Here is a 27,248-nt window from a genome sequence, read left to right on the forward strand (position 1 = left end):
CACTCGTTTCAAGTTTATTGAGATTTTGATTTAAACGCAATATCAAATATTTTCAATGCGTATAACAAAAATAAATTTGGGGAAATAAATAAAACCATTTGAACAATAAACATACAAACTTATCCATGGATGATTAAAAATACATAAGGAGTACAAGGATAAACTACATTTGTTTAAAAATGCATCCTCCGCGCCTGCTCATAAATTTGTGGATTATGTAACTTGTCGCTCATGCATATTTTTTTTGCACACACCTCATCAATCCTTAGAGGGAACATTGGCTGGGAGTCCATTAATCAGCCCCCCCCCCTTTCAGTTAAGGGTGAGGTCCCTTTTTACCCCCCAAAATATCCCCTAAGAGCTGAGTGGGTCCAAATTAAAGCTCCCCTGCCTATCAGTCCAGTTTAATGCTTTAGGAGTCTCTTCTTTACATATTGCCCCCTTTTCTCTGCAATTCACTTATATGCAAATCAGTTATTCAAGTCCAATGGCAATATCTAGTCTTCTTTGCTATTAGGCAATGCAATACTCTGGGGAAATAAAGGTAGCTGGTTCCTAATCCCTGAGTTGATGCCACCCACCTCCCGGAACAGGTAATCTACGTTGATATGATTTTTCCTTGCTCTGTGCTTAAAAGTGAAATCATATGCCTGTAGGGCTAGGTACCACCTCATGAGTCTGACATTGCTGTTCCTCATCAGACCCAACCATTTCAGTGAAGCATGATCAGACACTAACAGAACATACTGGTGACCCCTCGCACTACAGTCCAATTGACCAACCAGATCCCCCCACACATACACACACAGTCCATGAATTAAAGGGCTTTTCTCAGGGAGTCGCTGGGACAGTTTCTGACATTCCGGGTAGGATCTACAGTTATCTATAACCTCCTGATGAATTTGGGGCCAAAAGAACCTGGGAGTTAGACAGCTGATCGTATTATGTTCCCCCCAAATGGCCTGCCAGGGGATGATCATAGGCTAGGGTCAGAAGTGTCTTGATGTTGTACTTGCTCCCCTTTTTGCTCTACTCTGTATAATAGCTCGCCTATTTTGGTAAAAGAGTTTAGGCGATATATAAATTTTTAAAATACCTCCCCCCTTCTCTCCTGGGTCCTCTACCATCCAGTCCTAGTACATTTTAAGATTTGGGTCCAGTGTTCCCTCTAAGGTGAGCGCATGAGCGATCGCCCACTATTTTCAGTGGCGTCACTCATGCTTCTTCTGGTGTCGCTCACTCGAGCGGAGGTGAGAGGAAGCGGCGGCGGCGGCGGTCTGCCCTGCTCGCCTAAGATGCAGCAGCGGCGGCTCCTTTCATGTGGCGTACATCAGTGGCGTACTAAGTGGGGGCGGTCCGCCCCTTGTTCTCATTGGTGTAACGCCGGCCCTGCAGCTCCGGACTTCCCCACACCTGCCCCCCCTTCGGATCGCTATTATTTTAAATGTTATAGCGGCGGCGCTGTATCCATCAGTGGAGACGTCTAACCTCGGCCTGCCCCGGAACTCTTACTGCAACAGTGACTTCCTGTTCCTGCCTAGACGGGCGGCTGCTGCAGTAAGAGTTCCGGGGCAGGCCGAGGTTAGACGTCTCCACTGATGGATACAGCCCCACGGCTATAACATTTAAAATAATAGCGATCCGGGGGGGGGGGGAGAAGGTGCGGGGAAGTCCGGAGCTGCAGGGCCGGCATTAGAGGGAGTAAGAGTTGATGGTGCCGTAGGGTCCCACGGAGGGAGGAAGAAAGAAGAGGAACCGAAGCATGGCAATTTTGGGTGAGCAGGTGTGGGGAAGTCCAGAGCTGCAGGGGAGAGTGTTGCGGTACCCAGCTGGAGGGAGAAGGAAGATGAGGGAGGGAATGAAAGGAGATGCCAGGGCTTGGAGGGAAGGAGGAATGTATGCCAAACTAAGGGAAAAGGAAGGGGGAGATGTGATAGCATGGAGGGGGAGGGAAAGATGGAAGAAAAGGAAAGGAGAGAGATACCAGAGAATCAGGGAAGGGAAGATACCAGACTATGGGGTGCGAAGGAAAGAAAGGAGAAGAGAGAGATGCCAGAGCATAGGGGATGCGGTGGTGACAGAGAGAAAAAAATGGAGAGGTGGCAGAGCTGGCTGGCTTTGGGGGTGGGCAAAATCTGGAAGGCAGTGGGGGAACATAAGAAGGAGGCACTGGGGGCACTATGGACATGGGAAGGAAGGAGGGAGGGAATAGAAAGGGACAATTGTTGGGCCTGAGTGCAGAAAGAAAGAAAGGATACACAGTCAATTAATAGATGTCCCCTTTTGATGAAAAAAATAAATGGTCACGTTACCACTGACTTACTTTCTCTTCAGCAGAGTCAGCATCCGCGCTGAGGTGCAGGAAGGTCCCGCGATGACTCGTCTGCTGGCTCTGCTCTGGAAGAAGTAAGTTACGTCGGAGGGGGTGGACCCGGCAGACGCAGTCATTGCGGGACTTTGCCGCAACTCGCTGCGTCTGCCGGGTCCACCCCCTCCAACGTAACTTACTTCTTCCAGAGCAGAGCCAGCAGACGAGTCATCGCGGGCCCTTCCAGCATGCGGCTGCTGAGTCCGCTCTAGAGCAAGTACGTCAGAGTGGGGTGGATTGGCAGCAGGCAGCTGCAATCATCGCGGGACCTTGCTGCATGAAGGGAGAAAAAGGAGCAGGACTGCTGGAATGGAAGAGTGGTGGAGGGAAAGAAAGGGGGCAGGGTGGTATGGAAGGGTGATGCTGATGGAATTGATGTACAGAGAAAGGGGAGAGACATAAGGGGGAAGATTATTGGAGGGAAAGAAAGGGGGAAGATGCTGATTGAAGAGGGGTGGATGGAGGGAGAAAGGGCAGACATTGGATGGTAGTGGGGAGCCTATGCTGGATGGAAGTGCAGATGGGAGAGATAAGGGAGCAAATGCCAGAAGGAAATGGGAGGAGAGAAAGAGGGGAGCAGATGCTGGATGATAAGTGGACAGAGAGAGGAGAAGGTACTAGATGGAAGGGTTAGAGAAAGAGGGTACATGATGGAAGGAGGGGATAAATAAAAGGAGGACACATGATGGGGAGAAAGGGAAACACTGGAGGGGTGAGGGAAAGAGGTGGCAAGCTTTAGGTAGACAGTAAAAAAGGACATTGATGAGAGGGTAGTAAGAACATAATCTAGACAGATGCAGAAAATAAATTGAAAAGGGAAATGAGGGAAAAAAGGGAAAGGGATTGCAGAGGAGAGGGAAGGAGAGGAGAGGAGAGAGATGCCAGACCAATGGGGGTGAAAGGAGAGATGGAAGGGGGAGGCATACAGTTTCTGGAAGGGGCATAGAAGGAGAGAAGATGCCATATAGGGGAAGAGAGACGGCAGACAGTGGATGGAAGGAAGAGAGTTACAAGAAGATGAGGAAAGCAGAAACCACTGAGGACAAAGGTAGAAAAAAATTTCTATTTATTTATTGCTTTAGGAGACATGTGTCACTGTTTCTGTGAAGCAGAGTCCAGCTTCTTGCTGGTTCAATTTAACCTTTGTCTATGTATTTTTATTTTATCCCCCCTTTTACAAAACTGTGAAGCGTTTTTTAGCACCAGCCGTGGTGGTAGCAGCTCTGATGCTCAGAATTCTATGAGCATCAGAGCTGTTACCTCCGTAGCTAAAATCCACACTACAGTTTTGTAAATGAGGGAGGGGTTAGTTTGTGATTACATATTCCATACTAGGCGAAGGTGTGTTCGAAAGACATAGTTTTCTGTTAGGATTGACGGTGTAGGATTGATCTGTGCTGGTCTGGCTTGTTTAGTTTTACAATGGGTGGGTGTATTGATGTACTGTTCACTGCAATATGTAAGATGCTGCCTTTTCCTAGGTACTCATGTGTGACGTGTGGCTTGTTACTAAAAATCATGTTTTTCGTACAGATGGGGGGGTGCCAAAAAATGATGTGCCCCGGGTGTTACATATGCTAGGTACGCCACTGTATGTAAAGATACCAGAAAGCTGGCGAAGCAAAAACTTTAAGTAAATTGTTATTCTTCTAAGTTTTGAGTATTTAACCCTCCCACAATCTCATGGGCACTCGTTTCAAGTTTATTGAGATTTTGATTTAAACGCAATATCAAATATTTTCAATGTGTATAACAAAAATAAATTTGGGGAAATAAATAAAACCATTTGAACAATAAACATACAAACATATCCATGGATGATTAAAAATACATAAGGAGCACAAGGATAAACTACATTTGTTTAAAAATGCATCCTCCGCGCCTGCTCATAAATTTGTGGAATATGTAACTTGTCGCTCATGCATATTTTTTTTTGCACACACCTCATCAATCCGTAGAGGGAACATTGGTTGGTCTTCCACTTGTTTGTGGGAGAAATGTTGGAATTGACCTATGGCTTCTTGGCTAAATTTTTCACAATCCGCATGAGTTTTAATAACTTTGAGCAGTTTAGTATCATCTGCAAATTTAATCACCTCGCTCGTCGTTCCAATTTCCAGATCATTTATAAATAAGTTAAATTGCACTGATCCCAGTGCAGATCCTTGTGGCACTCCACTGTTTAATCTCCTCCATTGAGAAAAATGACCATTCAACCCTACCTTCTGTTTATTCTCCCATAACCAATTCCTAATCTACAACTGAACTTTGCCACCTAACTCATGACTTTAATTTTCTCAGGAGCCTCTCATGAGGAATTTTGTCAAAAACTTCCTGAAAATCTAGATACACTACATCAACTGACTCACCTTTATCCACACCTTCAAAGAAGTCAAGCAAATTGGTGAGGAAAGTTCTCCCTCGGTTGAACCCATGCTGACTCTGTCCTCTGTCTCATTAAATCATGTTTGTTTACGTGTTCCACTATTTTATTTTTTATAATTGTTTCCACCATTTTTCCTGGCACTGAAGTGATACAAATCCAGGCTGAATGGTGACAAATCCTACTGGAAGAACCAGCACGAATAATACAAGCAAACTATTCACGACACCAAAAAGGTTTTACTACTCACAACAACTACTAAAAACCTGGAGGGGAGGTATGGCTCGCGGTCGGCAGGGATTGGATGGGAGGGAAGGATGGAGAGTCAGCGGGGCTTCTTCAAGCCAAGTATCCCCTAAGCCTAACAAATACAAACCGAGTACCCCCATTCAAGCTCCACCCCATTCCCCGTCCCCATAACAATAATAATAATTGTAACGCAGTTTCTTCCATCCATTTTTCATATACATACATAATGGTAGCCACAAAATTTAAAAAAAGACAAAGCACACTGTACACACAGAAAATGTTATTTATCATTTATATTTGGGGGGGAGGTTTCAAAGAGGTCCAGGCAGATGACTGTAAAATATGCAATCAGTAACAACTATAGAAAAATAGACAAATATAGGGCAAAATATAGACAGCAGATATAAGAACATAAGTAGTCGCCTCCGCCGGGGCAGACCAGAGGTCCATCCTGCCCAGCGGTCCGCTCACGCGGCGGCCCATCAGGCATATTGCCTGAGCAGCAGTCCCTGACTAATTTTATACCTACCTCTACACTTATCTCTAAACCTTCCACTGCTCTTATCTGTACCCCTCAATCCCTTTGTCCTCCAGGAGCCTATCCAGGTCTTCCTTGAAACCCTGTACTGTGTTATTTCCTATCACGGCTTCCGGAAGGGTGTTCCATGTGTCCACCACCCTCTGTGTGAAAAAAAATTTCCTTGCGTTTGTTCTAAACCTGTCCCCCTTCAATTTCATCGAGTGTCCCCTTGTTCTTGTGGTTTCTTTCAAATTGAAAAATCTGTCCTTGTCAACCTTTTCGATGCCCCTCAGGATCTTGAAGGTCTCTATCATATCTCCTCTGAGTCTCCGCTTCTCCAGGGAGAACAGCCCCAGCCTTTTCAGTCTGTCAGTGTATGTAAGGTTCTCCATACCCTTAATCAGTTTAGTTGCTCTTCTCTGGACTCCCTCAAGCATTGCCATGTCCTTTTTGAGGTACGGTGACCAGTACTGTACACAGTATTCCAGATGGGGGCGCACCATAGCCCGGTACAGTGGCAGGATGACTTCCTTCGTTCTGGTCGAGATACCCTTCTTAATGATACCTAGCATTTGGTTTGCTTTCCTCGAGGCTGTGGCGCACTGTGCTGACGCCTTCAATGTCGTGTCTACCATCACTCCCAGGTCTCTTTCCAGCTTACTGACCCCTAGCATTGTTCCCCCCATTTTGTAAGTGAACATCGGGTTCCTTCTCCCTATATGCATGACCTTGCATTTCCCCACGTTGAAGCTCATTTGCCACTTTTTCGCCCATTCTTCCAGTGTCGTAAGATCCCTTTGGAGATCTTCGCAATCTACCGTGGTTTCAACCCTGCTGAATAGTTTGGTATCATCTGCGAATTTGATGACCTCACATTTTGTTCCCGCCTCCAGGTCGTCGATGAATATGTTAAACAGGAGCGGTCCCAGCACTGACCCTTGAGGAACCCCGCTCGTGACTCCTTGCCAGTCCGAGTAGTGGCCCTTTACACCAACCCTCTGCTTCCTGTCTGACAGCCAGTTTTTGATCCATCGGTGGACCTCCCCTCGCACCCCATGATTCCATAGTTTCCTGAGCAATCGCTCATGTGGTACCTTATCGAAGGCTTTCTGGAAGTCTAGGTAAATTATGTCTATGGGTTCACCTTTGTCCACCTGGCTATTTACCCTCTCAAAGAAGTATAACAAGTTTGTGAGGCACGACCTACCCTTGCAGAACCCATGCTGGCTCGACCTTAGCTGTCCATTTTTTTCGATATGATCACAGATGCCGTCCTTAATCAGTGCCTCCATCATCTTTCCCGGGACCGATGTGAGGCTCACCGGCCTGTAGTTTCCCGGGTCGCCCCTTGAACCCTTCTTGAAGATGGGCGTGACATTAGCTATTTTCCAGTCCTCCGGGATCTCTCCAATTTTTAGGGATAGGTTGCATATTTGCTGAAGTGTCTCTGCTATTTCATTCCTCAATTCCTTGAGCACCCTTGGGTGGATGCTGTCTGGACCTGGCGACTTGCCGCTCTTTAGCTTGTCTATCTGCCTGAGGACATCCTCCTGGCTCACCTCTAGTTGGATCAGCTTGCTATCTTGATCTCCATTTTCTATTTCCTCTGGTTCCGGAATGTTGGATGTGTCCTCCCTCGTGAAGACTGATGTAAAGAAGTCGTTTAACTTGTCAGCTATTTCTTTTTCCTCCCTCACTACTCCCTTTCTATCCCCATCATCCAAGGGCCCCACTTCCTCCCTCGCTGGTTGCTTTCCCTTTACGTACCTGAAGAATGATTTGAAATTTTTTGCCTCTCTCGCTAGTCTCTCTTCATATTCCCTCTTTGCTCTCCTAACCACTCAGTGGCACTCCTTCTGTTTTTCCTTGTGGTCCTTCAGGCTGGCCTGTGTTTGATCCTGTTTCCATTTTTTGAACGATGCTTTCTTGTCACTGATCGCCTTTTTTACAGCAGCCGTTATCCATGCTGGGTTCTTTATTCGATTTTTCTTGCACTCTTTTCTGAACCTGGGGACGTACAGGTTCTGTGCTTCTTGCATCGTACGCTTGAGCAGGGTCCAGGCGCTTTCTACGGACTCTATCTTTCTTGTGCTGCCGTTGAGTTTCTTCCCCACCATTTTCCTCATTGCATCATAATTCCCTTTTCTGAAGTTGAGCGCTGTTGTTGTGGTTCTTTTCACCCTGGATGATCCCAGTTCTAGTCGGCACTGGATCATGTTGTGATCGCTGTTCCCCAGTGGGTCTAATACTATTACTTCCTTTGCAGGTCCCCCCAGTCCACTGAAGATTAGATCAAGAGTAGCTTCTCCTCGTGTAGGTTTTGTGACCAGCTGCTCCAGGAAACAGTCCCTCGTGGCTTCCAGGAATTTGGTCTCTCTCTCGCAACTTGAGTGCCCGATACTCCAGTCTATCCCAGGGTAGTTGAAGTCCCCCATCATCACCACACTTCCATTTTTGCATACCTGCCGCAGTTCAGTCTCCATCTCCCGGTCGATTTCTTCTGATTGGCCAGGCGGACGATAGTATAGACCCAATTTGATGTCTGCTCCAGATCCTCCTGGTAGCTCAACCCATAGTGATTCCAAGCCGTCCGCCCTTACTGCTGTTTCCATTTTGGTTGAGGGTATGGAGTCCTTCACAAAACTGACACATTTTGATCACCAAATTGAAAATAAAATTATTTTTCCTACCTTTGATGTCTGGTGATTTCACGAGTCTCTGGTTGCATTTCCAATATTTCTTTCTTTCTACGTCCTTGCGTTTCCTCTCCTTCGGACCCCATTCTCTTCCCTAACCAACATCTCTTTCTCTCTCTCTCTCTCTCTCTCTCTCTCTCTCTCTCTCTCTTTTCTTCCTCTCTTCTCCATCCCTATTGGCAATGTCTCCCTCAGTCCCTTTCACTGTCCATCTGTCTTGAGAGATCCAGGCATCTCTCCCACCCCCTCTACTGCCACATTCAACATTTCTCCCTCTCTCATGCCCTGGATCACGTGCAGCATTTTTCATCTCTCTCTCACAATTTTCCTTTCTTCCTTTCCCCATGTGCACCATCTTTCACTCGCACTCATGCCCATTAATTCTCTCTTTCTATTCCCTCCCTCCCTCCTATGTCCCAAGTTAGTGCCCCCATATTCATGCCCCTTCTTTCTGAGCTGAGTTCGTGCTTCCCTCCCCAAAACTGACCCATCCACAGAAGCAGCAGGCGCTGCCAGGGATCCCTGCCTGTCCCTCGCTGAAGCCACCGCCGCAAGGGATCCCTCCCTGCCTCCCTGTTTGCGCGCCCGCTGCACCAACCCCCACTCCTAAAGCCAACCCTGCCACCTCGCCGAGTTGACATGCTTCATTCCCGCAGGAATGGGCCACAGCGCATGCAGTGACTCATACGCTGCCGGCTCACAAGCCTTCCCCCCGACATCAATTCTGATGTCAGAGAGAAGGTTCCGGGCCAGCCAGGCAGCGATTGGCTGGTCCAGAACCTTCTCTCCGGGAGGCAGGGAGGGATCCCTTGTGGCAGCGGCTTCAGCGGGGAGCAGGCAGGGATTCCTGGTGGGAGGCAGAGAGGGATCCCTGGCGGTGGCCAGGCCACATACCTCCAACTGGCGGCCCGCATGCCCCCAAGGGTATTCGTACCGTGTGTTGAGAAACACTGTCATAGAGCACCTGTTTACAGACAAGTAGTTTTGCTTTATTCTAATATTCTTTGATACTGAGGAGCAAATGAGTATCTCATCATCCCTTAAACATTTAAGTGCTACTAATGAAAAACTGTTGTTTCATGTTTCACAAGATTAATATGCTGTTTTCTATTCTTTTTAATTTTTACAGTGGATGATGTTGGGGAAAAACTAGACCATATTGGGAGCACACCTTTAAAAATCAGCACTGAAGTTTCACATGATGGTATTTCTAAAGAAGATGGCTTTGGTTCAGAGGTTATAAAAGTATATATATTCAAAGCTGAAGCTGAGGATGATGTAGAAATTGGTAAGTATTGTGGGTCGATATTCAAAGTGATTTAAGTTGGCAGGAGAGGCTACTGCAAGCTTAAAACACAGTAAACAGGCTGGCTGCTCATGTTCAATGGTACTTAACCAGGCTTTAAACATCGGCACTAACTGGCTAAACTGAAACTAGGCAGGGGAGAGATGTTATGGAGACAGAGTTTGGAAGTTTCTCACAGTTATGCAGGTGCCCCCATATGCCATATGGGACTGCATAAAAAGCAGTCCTATCTTTGCCTTTTTAGTTATCTGGGCACTGACACTGAATATCAACTGTTGCTCGAATAATGTCCGGGTAGCAGCCTCATGAGTCATAACAGCAGGAGCAAAGTACCATGAGGCTGCTGCTTGTGGTTGAAATGGCTATTTTGAGGGGCTCCAGCTGGGACCCCCATAAGTTTCAGCAGCCATCTCATGCTGGTATGGACTCCGATATTCAAGGCCACGATATTCAATGATATGTCCCATCACTGAATATTGAAACCTAATTCTGCCTGTGGCATTCAGCATTAAAAAAAATCTTTTGACCGCCACCAGTTGAATATAGACAAGTACAGTGGAACCTTGGTTTACGAGCATAATTCGTTCCAGAAGCATGCTCGAAAACCAATTTACTCGTATATCAAAGCGAGTTTCCTCATAGGAAGCAAGGGAAACTTGCTTGATTCGTCCCCCTCCCCCCCCCCCCCGAGGCCACCGGTGCTGCTCCACCTTACCCTCCACCCCCGAGGCCACAGGCACTGCTCAACCTTACCCTCCACCCCCGAGGCCACCAGCACTGCTACACACACACACCCGCGATCCGGCATCCTTCCCCCCCGCTCGCGTCACCCCCCTCCCCGCCATGATCCGGCATCCCCCACTCACCCACCCAAACACAATCTCTTACCCCGATCTGGCACCGGCACCAGCACCAATGCACAGGACGTGCCGGTGCACGAAGATCCTACCTCGGAGAGAGCGAGAACTAGAAGACCCAGCACAAGCAAGAGGGAGGATCTTCGGGCACTGGCATGTCCTGTGCGTTGGTGTTGGTGCTGGTGCCAGATAGGATAAGAGATTGTGGGTGAGTGGGAGATGCCGGATCGCGGCGGGGGGAGGAGGGGAATGCCGGATCGCCGGGGGAGGGCTCGCAAATCGAGTCAACGCTCGGTTTGCGAGGCACAATTTGCGGGAATGTTTTGCTCGTCTTGCAAAACACTCACAAACTGCGTTACTCACAAACTGAGGTTTGACTGTATATTTTTCATGTCTTGTTTCTTTAAAGACACAGAATAAAGATCAGTTTTTCCTTATTACTGTTGCTATAAGATCAAATTATTGTGTTCTGTAGTAGCATAGAGCTAGAAAGAAAGTTGACCCTTAGCATAATACACAAAATAAAATTACATTCAGTGGTGTACCCACAGGTAGGTCCATCCAGTGGTACCACATATATAATGTAGCTGGTGGGGATCCCTAAGCCGTATCAGCTAAAAAAACCTCCCAAAGTCTCTCCTACTGCTTAGCTTTAAAGAGCCAATCTTAACCAGCAGCGAGCAGCATGACTGATGAATGCTACTCATACTAGCCCCACAACCTTCCTTCTGACATTAACGGGAAGTTATGTAAGCCATGAGTATAGCATAAACAACTGAAGAATAGACCCTTTAGAATGAGATTTTCTTTAAAAGTAAAGGTATAACTATAGGAATTAGACCAACAGAGGAAGAAATAAACTCCAAAATCTAGCTTTGTAATGTTGAGGAATCCAAACTGCTACTTCTATTTATAATAATATGGGGCTCATTTTCAAAAAAGAAAAACATTAAGAAATATCATAAAGTATCACTTGGACGTTTGGATTGGCAAAACATCCAACACAAACAGGCAAACAGAAGAATACCTCATCTTGGGATATATGGAGACAAACAGAAAGACAAGGGAAGCATCTTTTCAACCAATGTTCGAGTCTTTATTAAAATCAAGTAGTCCTAACAAGGATCCTAGTTTCAGCGTATCACAAACGCCTTCCTCAGGGGACACTGTTGGAAATATATAGTGCATGCAAATAAACATTTTAAAACTTGTAACAGAAAAATACTGACAAAGTAATGAAAAACATATACATTGACAGCATGAAAACAGTATCTGTAAACATAGAATGTACCAATTCCATATATAAATATTAGAGTGAAATATACACTAAACAAACAATGTCATTCAAAAATAAGACAAATATGAGTGATAAAATAAATAGTGATCTTTTACCACGGATAAATGTGGCATCATGCTTAAATGAGAAATAGATGGTAAATTGCAGGAGAAAAAAAGTGGAATAGACAGTGTAATGTTATGCAAGTGAGCTCTAGTTAATGTGCTGGAGACAGTAAACCCCAACTTTGTGCACACCATGCCTATTAACCATGCTTAGATGTAATGGATCCAGGTGATTGCCAGTGTGTCTATGCATAGAGACAAAAGGGAAAAGAAGCATGGAGAATATTTATAAAAATGTGCTAATTTAAGAACTGAGGCCAGCTGCACAAGAAGAATAAAATCACGAAAACAATACTTTGGCTAGTAATCACTGAGTCCAAAGCACTCTAAAAACGGAAAAGGATAAAACATCATTGAAAAACCAAACACACTGCTATAAAACCAATATTCAAAAAACAACCATGCTGTCATAAAATCATAAAAGAAGGAAAAAAAAAAAGATAAACAAAATAAAACCATGGAAGCCCTTACCTTGAGTAAACAAACAGTAGCACCCTTAGCAAGCCGAAATGAAACTGGCGCAAAAAGCCGTGGGTTGTTTAAAAGAAAGAAAGAAGCCATGATCTGTGAGCTATAGCTTCTGTGCCAAAAGGATTAAAAACAAACAATCTATTAAAAATGCTAAGAAAAGGTGGATAAAAGAGGTAGATAAAACATACTTACTGGAGTCACTTGATGCATTTAAAACCCAATGAAAACTAAAATGAACTGAAAAAGAACATGGCAAAAATGAGCAATACCTGAAGCAATCCAGAATGAAATCAATTGAAATATGGTATAAAAACAATGATGCAACAATTTATTATTTCTTTAGTGCTACCAGGCGCAGGTAGCACTGTACATTGGCAAGAGACGGTCCCTGTTCAAATGAGCTGACATTCGAATTAGGACAGTCACATAGGGGAGTCGGAACATAGTGCTTGTGTAGGGAATTAGAGAGGGGCTGATAAGACAGAATAATATTGAACTTAGTACTCATGTTGGGAATTAGAGGGGGCTGAAGGGGTGGTAGGAGACTATAGGGGATTACAGACAGATACCTACTTTCTAGATGGTTTTCTAAGCTGTTTCTTAACAGTGCTTCTAGTGCAAAAGGAACATGAGTCTTGACCAGTGGGTTATTTTCCTCTCTAATTGTGAGATGTGTAGAAGATGTCATCTACCTTTTTCAGCTCTACCTCCTTCTTCAGTGGACTGTGCTATAACTCCCCAGTCTTTTCTTCTACACGTGAATTGGAAGATGTCTTTCTGATCTGCTCTGAGTGTATTGGTCTACCCTTTATACATTCATGAAATTTTACAGGGTGGATGTGGTGGCACTAATGGACACCACTTTTGGATCCTCGATGCTAGCAGCAAGCTCATCTGCCCCACCTGAGATTCAGGGGACTGCTTTGGTTTGTCCCACTGGTTAAGACTCATGTTTCTTTTGCACTAGAAGGGAAGATTAGGTTTGTACTCGATAATATTTCTAGTAGACAGGAGCATGAGTCTCAATGGCCCGCCCTGTTAGATATTGATTTAGCCTGCTTACTGTCTTAGACAGGTATGTGTTTCCAACAGTTGGGATCTACTTCTGTCAGACAAGTCTGAAGAGTAAAGAGACGCCTTTATTGCTAGGAGGCAAGTAAGAGTATGAGAGCTCTATAAGTGTTAGTGCTATTTGCACTCATGGTGGTGACTGGTTTTATTCCACCTTATTTCTGTAAGGTTTTTTTTATTAACATTCTTTGTTTATCAATAATTGTTGCAGAACAAAAGTGGATTGTTGGGGAGGTTCCCTGTATCCCTTCCTTCTTATTTTTCCTCTTATAGTAGTTATATCTGCTTTGAGACAAACTGAGGAACTATAGCACAGCCCACTGAGGAAGGAGGTGGAGCTGAAAAAAGTAGATGATGTCTTCTACACAACTCTTAGTTAGAGAGGAACATAACTCACTGGTCAAGACTCATGTTTCTTTCTACTAGACATAAGATTATTGAGGTAAGAACCTAATATTCCCATCTAAATTTCATGGGGGCGTGATTTGGGCAGGCTTAGGAATTGGACCTTTTGCAGTGATAAACGTTTTACAAATATCCAGGGCACCATTTAGACGTTTGGGGCTAGACCTGTTTAAAAAACAAATAAGTACCATAAGGTTGCCCAAACTCGCCAGATGATGCCTGGAGGCATGAAGTCATGTCCCCTACCCCACATTGCCCCCATAGTCACTGATCCCCTCCTACCCCGAAAGATGTGAAGGAAGCAGTACATACCTTTCTCTATGACAGCTGCAGATACTATGGCCAGTCCTAGTAGAGCAGCAAGCAGTAGAGTACCCAGGTGATCATTGCAGTGTACCCCAGAGAAAAAGACCCAGGCCCTTATCCCACCCTAACTAGTACATTGTGGTGGAAAATGTGTGCCCACGAAAATCCTTCTGTGCTGACATAAAGGTGACCTGCAAGCTGACCTGCAGGCATAAGGGCTAACTAATCTAGTGAGAAAGGCATTTGAGTCTTGAACTAGTGAGTTGTTCATCTCTAATCGCAATTGTGTAGAAGGCATCATGTAATTTTTTTTTTGACTCTGCCTCCTTTATCTCTGGGCTGTGCTGCAGTTCCTGTTTCTACACACGAGGTGTCTTTTTAATCTGCTCTGATTTCTGTTTGTTAAGTTTGGGTTTTTGTCCTGAATTTGAGGCTTGGTGCTTCAGGGTTCCCCAGTTTTTCCTGGGGCAGCTCTGCCTGGGAGAAAATACAGACACTCCTGCCAGAAGTCAGTAGCTGGGAGGGCAACCTTTTACAGGGAACCAACTTAGCCAGTCTTCACTAAAGCTTTTTGAAGGCTCATGGACCAGTCTCCTAATAGCAAGGTTCACGCCTGATTATTACCAGAGCTTGAGCGCAGGCTGTGTGGCTCCATGTTGGTCCTGAGGGCTTTATTGGAAGCCGGCTGCATTCCCCCCCAACAACATGTGTGGAGCTGTGGTGGTCTGAGTGGCAGTCTGAAGAAATGAGCATTGGAACTTTTTTTTTTTAACATGCTTATCTAAGGCAGAAATCTCCATTTCCCAGCTGCTGTTTCAACTGATACGGGCACAGCACCGTAGACTGCCTATGGGAGACATCAGGAAAGGTTCTATAATTGAGATTTTGGAGGCTTCTGGAGCTAGTATTTGGGACCCCTACCTCCAAAACACTATTTCTGAAAATTTTGTGCTTTTATTTAGCTGTTTTTTGTGCCAAAATGTTGCTGCCGTGGCTATCTTGGATTTCCTGATTTAATTTTAAAAGCTTCTATTTGCCTCAGAAAGCCTTGATTTTGACTAAAACTACTATAGATGGACTCCTCAGACTATTTTAAGTACCTCCACTTTCTGTGGGCCGGAAGAATGGGGATCCAGAGAGCAAAGCCATGTTCTTCTCTAAGAGGGGATAGTGACTAGAGACAGCATGCAAAATTTTTCTTTGACTAAATATTTATTGAGGGCTCGGAGGTTGCAGATTGGACACAGTCCTCTGGTCTTTGGTATGAGGAAATATTTAGAACCCCCGTCCCCTCTGCTGAGAGGGTACTGGTTCTATGGCATTCAGCTGCAGGAGGGCTGAGAGTTCCTGTTGAAGAAGGGAGGTCTGCTGTGAGTTGAAAGAATACTCATGGAGATTTATTTAGAGGCATTTTGCAAAGACAAAGAGCATAGACCTTTATTACTAGTGAAACCCAGCTGTTGGTTGAGATGAGTTAGTCAATCTCTGATGGGTTGAGGAGGAGGTTGAGATGGAAGAACAGTGGCTAGGTAAATATTGACTTTCAAATAAGACATCAAACCGTTCTGAGCTCCCTTGGGAGAATGGTATAGAAATTGAATAAATAAATAATAATCTCCAATACAAGGTGCTTCCCTGTGGCCTAGTATCAGCACCCAGAGTACTGTATTCACAAAATGTTTAGTTGTAGTAGCTGCAATGCTCTGCTCTTATGACTTTCATGTATTACCTTATCTGGACAACTGATTGATAAGGGTATCTTCACCTCATGCTGCTCAGATAGCAATGAACTCAACCATATGTCTACTGGAACTTTTGGGATTTGTGGTCAACTACCAAAAATCCCACCTCCAACCAACTCAGACACTAGAGTTCATAGGTGTGTTGCTGGATACAACTCAAACTCGTGCCTACCTTCCTCAACAGAGACTTGACACTTTGATTCACTTTGCAACCAAGTTTTTACTCCACAAGCAATGATGTGTCTATTGGGTCACATGACATCCACAGTACACGTCTTCATCTCAAGGATCCCCAATGGACTCTTGCCTCATAGTGGTCTCGGGCCACAGATCCGCTCTCCCAACAACTCAGTTACCTCACTTCTCTGTCAGTGGCTCATCCCAACCAATCTCTCCAGGGGCATGCTATTTCATGTTCCCCCACATCAGAAAACGTTAAGGACAGATGCATCCATGTCTGGATGGGGAGCTCACCTGGATGACATAAGAACATAAGAATTACTGCTGCTGGGTCAGACCAGTGGTCCATCATGCCCAGCGGTCCACTCACGCGGAAATCCTTTGGTCAAAAACCAGCGCCCTAACTGAGACTAGCCCTACCAGCATATGTCCTTGTTCAGCAGGAACTTGTCTAACTTTGTCTTGAATCCCTGGAGGGTGTTTTCCCCTATGACAGACTCCAGAAGAGAGTTCCAGTTTTCTACCAGTCTCTGGGTGAAGAAGAACTTCCTAACGTTTGTACGGAATCTATCCCCTTTCAATTTTAGAGAGTGCCCTCTCGTTCTCCCTACCTTGGACAGGGTGAACAACCTGTTCTTATCTACTAAGTCTATCCTCTTCAGTACCTTGAATGTTTCAATCATGTCCCCTCTCAATCTCCTCTGTTCGAGGGAGAAGAGGCCCAGTTTCTCTAATCTTTCACTGTATGACAACTCCTCCAACCCCTTAACCATCTTAGTTGCCCAGTGGGGTGCCGCAGGGCTCGGTGCTTGGAACCGTGCTCTTTAACATCTTTATAAATGATCTGGACATAGGTACGACGAGTGAGGTGATTAAATTTGCGGATGATACGAAGTTATTCAGAGTAGTAAAGACGCAGGGGGATTGCGAAGATCTGCAACGTGACATAATCAAGCTCAAGGAATGGGCATCGACATGGCAGATGAGGTTCAACGTGGATAAGTGTAAAGTGATGCATGTCGGTAACAAAAATCTCATACACGATGTCCGGGGCGGTACTTGGAGAGACCTCCCAGGAAAGGGACTTGGGAGTTCTGATCGACAAGGTGGTGGTTACATGGAACACACTTCCGGAGGCTGTAATAGGCAGAAACACGTTACAGGGCTTCAAAGAAGGTTTGGACAGGTTCCTAGAGGACAAAGGGATTGAGGGGTACAGATAGGAGTAGAGACAGGTTATAGGGATAGGAGTAAGAGGTAAGTACAGATAGGAGTAGAGGCAGGTTATAGGGATAGGAGTAAGAGGTAAGTTATAGAAATAGTCAGGGATCACTGCTCAGGCAATAGGCCTGAAGGGCCGCTGTGGGAGCGGACTGCTGGGTGAGATGGACCTCTGGTCTGCCTCAGCGGAGGCAACTTCTTATGTTCTTATGACAAGTCGATGAAGCCGTCCACATAATGTGCGGCGGCGGCAGCAAAAAGGGCAAACAGAATGCTAGGAATGATAAAGAAGGGGACCATGAACAGATCAGAGAAGGTTATCATGCCGCTGTACCGGGCCATGGTACGCCCTCACCTGGAGTACTGCATCCAGCACTGGGCGCCGTACCTGAAGAAGGACACGGTACTACTCGAAAGGGTCCAGAGAAGAGCGACTAAGATGGTTAAGGGGCTGGAGGAGCTGCCGTCCAAAACACGCTAGGGGACAAGATGAGCAGATACCTTCAACCTTATGAGTGGTCGCTGAACATAAGGACAGTACATCATATCTTCTCAACGTGGGGAACCCCTCAGATCTGTTTGCATCTCCCATCAATCACAATCTTCCACAGTTTTGCTCCAGACTATGCTCGCCACATCGTCTGAAATCCGACACATTTCTACTAGACCGGAGAAACAAATTTCATTTGTGTATTTTCTTCAATACCTTTAATAGGAAAACTTCTATGTAAACTCAAACAGGAGCCAGCTGTTATGATTTTCATAGCTCCGAGACGGCCAAGACAACCCTGGTTCCCTATTGTCCTTCAACTAAGTGTCAGGGAAGACATACCTCTGCAGATTTTTCCAACTCTTCTGATTCAGAACGAAGGGTCCCTCCTCCTCCTCAATCTACATTCCTTAGCTCTCACACATGGTGTCTCTCTCTCAAGTAAATGACTTTGATCTCTCTACTCCAGTATCAGCTATCATAGATTCTGCCAGAAAATCATCCACACAGTGCTATTATCATTTCAAGTAGATCCATTTTGCCCTTTAATCCATTAATCCCAAATACATGTCCTCTATCATCAGTGTTGGATTACCTCTTACATTTTTCCAACTCTGGACTAAAGACTACCTCAGTGCCATCAGTGCTTTTCACATTCCTCTCAATGATGAACCTCTGGCTATACACCCATTTGTTTCCAAATTCATAAAAGGTCTTTTACACTTAAAATCCCCAATCAAGTCTCCTCCAGTTGCTTGGTGCCTCAACCCTATGCATTCTACTCTCATGAAGTCACCATTTGAACCACTGGGATATTATAGAGACATTTAATGTACAGGAGATGTCATTTTCAAATGAAGGAAAACTCTGGAAGGAGAGGGCATAGGATGACGTTAAGAGGTGATAGGCTTAGGAGTAATGTAAGAAAATACTTCTTTACAGAAAGGATGGTAGATGCATGGAATAGTCTCCCAATGGAAATGTTGGAAATGAAGACTATCTGAATTCAAGATAGCATGGAACAGGCATGTGGGATCTCTTAGGGAGAAGAGTAGATAGCGGATGTTATGGATGGGCCATTTGGCCTTTATCTGCCATCATGTTACTATCCCTCAAATATCTCACTGGTTTCAGATCCCCTTGTACCACTTTCTATCACGATAGGGTGGTCCTCCATACTCATCCTAAATTCCTTGCAAAGTAATTTCAGAATTTCACCTAAATCAATCTATAGTTTTACCTGTCTTATTTCCAGACCACATTTCCACCCTCCTGAGGCTACACATTGGACTGTAAACGTGCTTTAGCTTATTACCTAGATCGGAGAAAGCCTCACAGACCCTCTACTCAGCTATTCCTCTCATTTGATCCTAACAGATTGGGAACTTTAGTTACCAAGAGAACAATTTCTACATGATTGGCGGACTGTTATCTCCTTCTGCTATGCTCAGGCTGGGCTACCGTTAGAAGGTTGTGTCACAGAACACAAAGTTAAGCTCTGGAACGCGTTGCCAGAGGATGTGGTAAGAGCGAATAGCGTAGCTGGTTTTAAGAAAGGTTTGGGCAATTTCCCTGAGGAAAAGTCCATAGTCTGTTATTGAAAAAGACAAGGGGGAAGCCACTGCTTGCCCTGTATTGGTCGCATGGAATATTGCTACACCTTGAGTTTTGGCTAGGTACTAGTGACCTGGATTGGCCACCGTGAGAACGGGCTACTGGGCTTGATGAACCATTGATCTGACCCAGTAAAGCTATTCTTATAGTCTACAGCCTGAATTGCTTTTCTCCAATCCACTCCTTTTGAGGACATTTATAAAGCAGCCATCTGGTTCTCAATACTTTCATATCCCATTACAGTCTGGAGACTCATTCCAGATGGGATAGTTGGTTTGGCCAAGCAGTTCTTCACAATTTATTTTCTACATAAGTGCCAACTTCCTTCCATCCCTTTCACAGTAGCTAAGGAGTCCCATCTGTGAAACTATGCTGCCTGCTTCTCCTGGGATATCCAGAGACAGCAGGCAGGAGCCCGATCCTGCAGGCAAGCAATCGATCTTCCCCTCCCCCCAACCAGCGGGGAACACTTAAAATCAGCACCAATACCAGCGGGCAGGAGAGAGAAGCAGGAGCCCGATCCTGCAGGCAAGAAATCAATCTGCCCCTCCCCTGAACCAGCAGGGAACATTTAAAATCAGCACCGATACCAGCGGGCAGGAAAGAGAAGCAGGAGCCCAATCCTGCAGGCAAGCAATCAATCTGCCCCTCCCCCGAACTAGCGGGGAACACTTAAAATCAGCACCGATACCAGCGGGCCGGAGAGAGAAGCAGGAGCCCGATCTTGCAGGCTAGCAAATTGATCTGCCCCTCCCCCAAACCAGCGGGGAACCTTAAAAATCAGCACCGATACCAGCGGGCAGGAGAGAGAATCAGGAGCCCAATCCTGCAGGCAAGCGAATTGATCCGCCCCTCCTCCGAACCAGCGGGGATACCTAAAATCAGCATCGATACCAGATATCTGATTTACTGCTATTCAACTAATTTAACTGTTAATTTAACTGTTGTTATTGAATCTGATCTAGTGCTACCTGATTCACTGCTAATTAATTATCCTAGAAACCGGAAGTAACAGAAACACCAAATAGCCATTAGGACAAGAAGGAGTCAGTTTAATCTTCAAGCATGTATCTCCTACTGATTCTACTAATCTATTTAATATGCAATAACATTAAGGATGTTAAGTCACTCTATCCACAGCTACACTCAGCCCATTATCCTGATATACCCATCAGGCTTATAATTAACCAACAGGAAGACAGGACAGAGCAAACCATATCAAGGTAATCACGAGCAACGGAAGACATCAACGTACCCCAAAAAAATAAAAGGATAAGGGAAGTAAAACCTATCAGAACCACTACATCCACCAAACCTATCACATCTACTTCCGTTCCCTGTGCATATCTTAACACCAGATCTGTTAGGAACAAAGCATTTTTAATTAAAGATTGGATCATCAACAAGCAAATAACCTGTTTTTTCCTAACGGAAATGTGGCTACTTTCTGAAGCTGATCTTCTACCAGATAATTTTAAAATTCACATGCTAAATCGTGATTAGCAATTGTCGCTAAGGAAGGATTTGTAGTTGAACTATTGGATTCCAAAATGACCAATCAATTAGAAATATTAGCCTGTAAAATTAGCAATAAGGAACTAGAAGATTCCCTTTCTTGTATACTATTCTATGTTCCGCCGAAAAGCTGGCCAAAAGCTAGAGAGGACTTCTGCAAATTTGTCCTACATTACTCAATCACTTCATCACATAATCTAATTGCAGAAGAAATAAACTTACATCTAGATGAAATAGACAATCCAGAAGCGCAAGACTTTACTCAATTATAATCTCCCTTCATCCACTCAAACATATGAAAAAGGCCATCATTTAGATGTGGTAGCGATGTCTATAAAGGAGATCATAAACCCTCCTATCTCTCTTTCGGATGGTACTTGGTGTCATGATATCTGGTCTGAAATAGATAACACTTCCACATTAATCAGATGCACAATGTCTGGTAGTATATTGAAAAGCAAAGTGCAGAGTGAGATTGCAATTCTCAACGGAGAAAAAAGCCTCAGACAAGGGCCCTCCCACCTCCACAATGGTGGAATAACGGTGGTTGAGCGTTTACTTCACTGGCTGAAAAAACCTTTAATTAGAAAAACACTGCACTACTTAAAAGTATAATCAAAAAATTGTGTATATACTGTATGATAGATAAAAGTATCAACTTATCGACTAATTTGGGCTCGGCTAAAATCTAAGAAACACCCACGGACAAAAAGAGAACACCTCACAAGGGGCCATATCAACCCAGAGGAATATTGGTCACAATATGATCTACAAGTGAAGATAGAAGAAGGAGTTGATTTCTATGATCGCTGGATGAAAACTAGCACATCCATTTTAGATAAAATTGTCCCTAAACGAATTAGCAAAAGCTGCTCAAACAAATACAACAAATGGTTTGACATTGATCTCATAACAATGAAACAATCAGTAAGACGATTAGAAAGAATCTGGAAAAAAACGGGAAAACTGTCAGACCGAAACAACTGGAGATCCAACATAAAACTCTACAAACAACAGGTAAAAGAAAAACGTAAAACTTTTACTCATCCAAAATTAACTCATCTAATACTAGCTCAAAAGGAGCCAATACAAAAGAACTGTTCAACGTACTTACAAATTTATTTGACACCACACGCTACACTCAACCCATGCATAATACCAAGCTACCCTCAGCAAATGATCTAGCACAACATTTTGATTCAAAAATCAAAAACCTAAGAAATAACTACTCGACAATTGTTGCATACAAACATCAATCAATTGATATACAAAGAAATGAAATACCAGCGGACATGATCTGGAGTTCCTTTCACAATTTAGAATGGAATAACTACATCAAATTATATAACAAATACTCTAAATCATACTGTGTCCTGGACTCATGTCCCCCAGAAATTATGAAAGCAGCTCCATTAAACTTTAAACTATCTCTATTGAATTATCTAACCAATAACCTAAATAATGGAAAATTTCTCACTAATAATGGTCATATTATAATAACCCCAATCCCAAAAAATTGTAAAGAATCATCAACATCAGTAACCAACTATAGACCAATAGCATCTATTTCTTTTATGTTAAAAATCATGGAAGGATTGGTACACACCCAACTAATGGAATATCTCGACCAATTCTCTCTTCTGCACAATACTCAATCTGGTTTTAGGCCTCTGTTTAGCAGTGAGACAGTAATTGCGGCTATCTTGGACAATTTGCATTACTTGTTCAGTAAGGGCCTCAACGCCCTAATCATGCAATTTGACATGAGCTCTGCCTTTGACTTGGTGGACCATGGAAAACTGTTACAATGCCTAGACGCAATTGGAATCAGAGGAGAGGTACTGAACTGGTTTCGAGGTTTCCTTATATCACGCACCTACCAAGTCCGTTTTAATCACGATCTCTCTGACACATAGAGCAATCCATCTGGCGTGCCACAGGGATCACCACTATCCCCTTTGCTCTTCAATGTTTACATGTCCTCATTGGATGCACAATTGTCCCAGCTGGGGATAAAACTAGTTACGCTGACGACTTCACGATAATTATCCCATTCACTAACTCTGTCTCAGAAGTCACCCCCAAAGCAACAGAAGTACTTAATCGAATGGAGCAATGGATGACTGAATTCAGACTAAAACTAAACTCAGAGAAAACAAAATTTTTCATAGCATCGCCCCACCCACTTGACACTAAAGCATCAATGTGCATCAATAACCTTAGTTATCCCATTCAGCCCACTATGAAGGTATTGGGAGTAACACTGGACCAGAGCCTGACCATGAAAGACCAGGTAGACTCCTTGATTAGAAAAATCTTTCTCACCCTCTGGAAGCTTCGGTCCATCAGAGCTTACTTCGATGTCTCATCATTTCGAATTCTGGTACAATCCCTTATACTGAGTCAACTCGATTATTGTAACATCGTCTACTTGGCACTCCCCCAGAAGAATATGCGGCGATTGCAACTGGTACAAAATGCAGCGGTTAGACTACTTTGTGGACTGAAGAAGTTTGATCACGTAACACCTTCCTATCGACTTCTACACTGGCTGCCGATGGAGGCACGTGTGAAATTCAAGTTTGGTTGTTTTTGCTTCAAGGTACTTTATGGCTTAGCCCCTAAATATATTACAGACCTTTTCTCTTTCACAACCAACAGACATAGGCGAAGCTCACACCCGAGCTTTGTTTCTCCACCGGTTAGAGGTTGTAAATTTAAAAGTCATCACCAACATCTTTTCTCACATCAAGCAGCATTAAGGGATAAAGATCTAGAACAACTACTCGTGCCTACTACTTATAGGGAATTCAGGAAACGCCTAAAAACACATCTGTTCCTGAAATACTTAAGATACAATCTTAGTCCTCAACAAACGATCTCTAGAACTGTTAATCACTAAGTCTGTACTTTGTTTATTCCACTCAATCTGTAACATCTTTAATCATTGTAAACCGCATAGAATTTCACGGTCCTGCGGTATATAAATTGTTATTATTATTATTCTCACAACCCTCCCATCTCCCTTAGTTGGCTTCTTAGCTTTTTTATTAAACTGATGGTGCTATGAGCAGACATTGGGTGGGAAGGCACTCACGCATTAACAGTATGGTGGTCTCGAGACTTCTAAAGAAGTTAAAGTGACAGTACACTTTTTTACTGTCTGCACCAGAGCTCCATGGATGACATCACCCATCTGTGAAAATATCTGCCTGCTGTCCCTGTTACAGGTAGATAACTGTGCTTTCAAGTAATGCCTGCCTGTTTAAATTAAGGCAACAAATTTTTCTCCTCCAATAAAACATTAAATATGCTCAAGTGGTTCAGCAAGCAAAGCAAAGGTTTTGTAGAAGCAGTTAGTGAAGCTGTCTAACCGTTGCACTTTCTGAGTTACCAACTGTGTAATGGTCCCTAGAACTTCCTCTACTAATATTGGGTGTGATAATTGGTCAACCGCACTAAGAGGAATATTAGGAAGGTCAGCCCCCCTCTAAGTAGGTATCTGTGACAGCATCAGAAGTTACAGTTTCTGGGGTGTACAATTGCTCAATAAAGGTGATAAAAGCGTGGCAAATACCCTCCCTATCTGTAACCAAATCCCCTTGAGCATTGTGAACCCCCAAGATATGATTCTGTGCCTGTAGTTTAAGCAGTTTTTGTGGCAGAAGGCGCCCCGCTTTATTCCCCCACTCAAAAATTTCCTGTTTAGTTCTCTGGAGGGTCAGGCAGCTTCTTGGGCTGAGTCTTCTCTGGTGCCTCCAATGGATATCTGTAAGGCCGCGGTTTCGTCTTCTCTGCATTCTGTCATGTGTCATTACTGGGTGGACGTTCAGGCGCAATGGGATGCGGTGTTCGGGGAGCGTGTTCTGGTGGCGGCCCTCTGGGGGTCCCACCCATGATGGGTACTTCTTTTGTACATCCCATCACTGAATCTATACCAGTCTGGAGAGATGCTAAAGAAGAAGAAATTAGGTTCTTACCCCACCCTATCTGTCTGTCTGTTGTTCTTGTGGTTTTTTTCGTGTGAAGATTTTGTTTTTATGCAGGTTCTAGTATTTTTCAAGGGCCAGGAAGATCAAAGAACAGCGGCTATGGCTCAGCTGGCATAGCTAGTGAGCTGTGGGTACATTTTATTGCAGGGGCTTGTTTTATGCACTTTCCAACAGTATTTCTATATGTTTAGGTTATTACTCCTGTTCGGAGTGTTGTTACTGTTAAATATTAGCACTTCTTAGTTCTGCTTGGCTATTCAGCACACTGGTTTGCTAGAGGAAGTACAGTTATTAATACTAAAACCAAAGTTTGGTCTCAGTCTCCACCTGCTGGTCAATGTGAGCTATTACCAATCAGTGAAGCTATTCCAGTCTGGAGAGTCTAAAAGAAAGAAAATTAGCAGGTAAGAACCTAATTTCTTTTTTTTTTTTTAGATTCACAATTCATCAAGGTGCTAGGACTCGAGCACAAGTCGATGGCACCTAGCAACAATTTATGCATGGATTCTCCTCTGGATATAGGGATTGGCTGTTCAGCATCATTCCCTCTTTGGATGTTGGGCAGCTCCTCCTGTCTGGTTGGCAAGACCCATTTCTGTAATTTAAGCAATATGGTTCCATCTCTGGATATAAGGGTGGCTTGGTTGCCTGGTTGGCATGATTTCAGCCCTGGATTTGGAGCACGGCTCCATCTACCTGTTTGGTGCAACTTCATCTGCCTGCTTGGCATGGGGCTTTCTGTGGAGGTAGAGTGTAGTTTCATCTGCTGGCTGGGCACGGCTTCATTTACGGATGTAGAGTGTGGATCCTCCTACCTATGTGGTGGGACCCTGACTGATTGTGTATGTGACTCTATCTGTGGATGTAGAACGTGACTCCACCTGCCTGTTTGCCATGGCTCCATCTTAGGATATAAAGTGAGGCTTCACTTGCCTGTTTGGCACGGCTCCATCTCGGGGGGTAGAGCACGGCTCCACTTGTGTGATTGGCAAGGCTCCTTCTCCAGATGTAGAGTGTAGGCCCATTTGCATGATTGGCAGGACTCCATATCTAGATATAGAGCGGGGGTCCAACTGCCTGACTGGCATGACTCCAACTTTGGATATAAAGCACCGCTCTGAATGCCTGCTTAACGCGTCTTTATATCCGGAGGTAGAGCACCGCTCCAGATACCTGCTTAGAGTGGCTCCTTCTCTGACTGTAGAGCGCTGATACGGATGAATGCTGGGCATGGCTCCTGCTCTGGATGTAAAGGTGTGGCTCCATTGGTTGAGGTAGAGCGCTACTCCGAATGCCGGCTTAGCACAGAACCTTCTCTGGATGTAGAGCGTTACTTTGTATGCATGCTTGGCGCTGCTCCATTTCTCGATATCACACACTGATTTATTGCTGTTCCATTGTGAAGCACAGCTCGGTAACTGGGTATCGGGTGCAGTCCGTTTCAGGCGAATGTGCACAGCCCTATTTCTGGAGTCTACTGCAACCCCTTGTCTGGAGGTTAGGTGAAGCCCTTCTTTTGGATGCACATTCTTCACTGGCTGCTGCACGAAACACCTCCCTTGGCTGTCAAGTGCATATCTGTAGCACATCTCCCTCCCTAAGAGGGTGTGCACACCCTATTACTTGATGACTCCCTGGGGTTTCAACTTGGTTCATCATTTATATCTCAAGGGGCATTCCCATATTTCTTCAGGAGTGCTCTAGCAACCTAGGTTTGGTTTATTCGGCTCTGACCTGGGATAGGCTTGTCCTAACTTTCTAGTTCTTTCTATTGAATAGATCAGATCTTGATCTTTGGAGACCTGGTGCACGGCTTCTAGTCGTTGCTTCTGTGGGACACCTGGTTGTTTCCAGGGTAGAGACTCTTTGGATGGATGGACAGTCGGTCTTGGTTTTGTTTCTTGGAGACAGCAGTCCTGCTGAGTCCATTCTGCAATTCTTGGGGGGGATACTGCGAGCCTTGGTATTTCCTTCTTTTGAAGTTCTGCTCTACTGAGGACTTCTTTGATCCATCTCACTTTTCCTCTGGATTCATCTGCTGCTGACAAGGAAAGAAAAATGATGTATCTTACCAGATAATTTTATTTCCTTTAGTCACAGCAGATGAATCCAGGGTCCCGCCCTTTTTTGTTACTTGCTATTCCTTTGTTTCTCTAATTTACTGTGTAAGATTCGTCCATGTGGTATGCTTGGTGTGGGCCTGGTTGTTGGCTGTGTAGTGTGACAGTGTGAGGAGGGAATTCTTGGCCGATAGGCTTGTTCGGCTGATCCTACTGCTTTATTTCGAGGAATACTGGCTTACCAGTGAGTACACCATCCAATATATGATAGAGCTCAGCTTGGTGCTCTCTATCTCCATCGTCTGGTGGATGGACACAACCCACTTGTCTCTGGATCCATCTGTTGTGACTAAAGGAAAGAAAATTATCAGGTAAGATACATAATTTTTCTTTTGCATTTG

At 44.5% G+C, this 27,248-nt stretch overlaps 1 protein-coding gene across 5 annotated transcripts in view; it reads left to right on the forward strand.

Moving 5' to 3' along the window:
* The window catches only part of ZNF711 (zinc finger protein 711), a 142,008-nt gene that overhangs the window by 60,189 nt on the left and 54,571 nt on the right, over positions 1–27,248 (forward strand). For all 5 annotated transcript variants that reach the window (XM_033945406.1, XM_033945410.1, XM_033945407.1 and 2 more), the window contains exon 5: positions 9,346–9,504. In XM_033945406.1, the coding sequence (XP_033801297.1) occupies positions 9,346–9,504 (159 nt within the window). The remainder of the gene's footprint in view (positions 1–9,345; positions 9,505–27,248) is intronic.

This window comes from Geotrypetes seraphini, chromosome 5 (assembly GCF_902459505.1).
Source record: "Geotrypetes seraphini chromosome 5, aGeoSer1.1, whole genome shotgun sequence".
NCBI classification, from domain to species: Eukaryota; Metazoa; Chordata; class Amphibia; order Gymnophiona; family Dermophiidae; genus Geotrypetes; species Geotrypetes seraphini.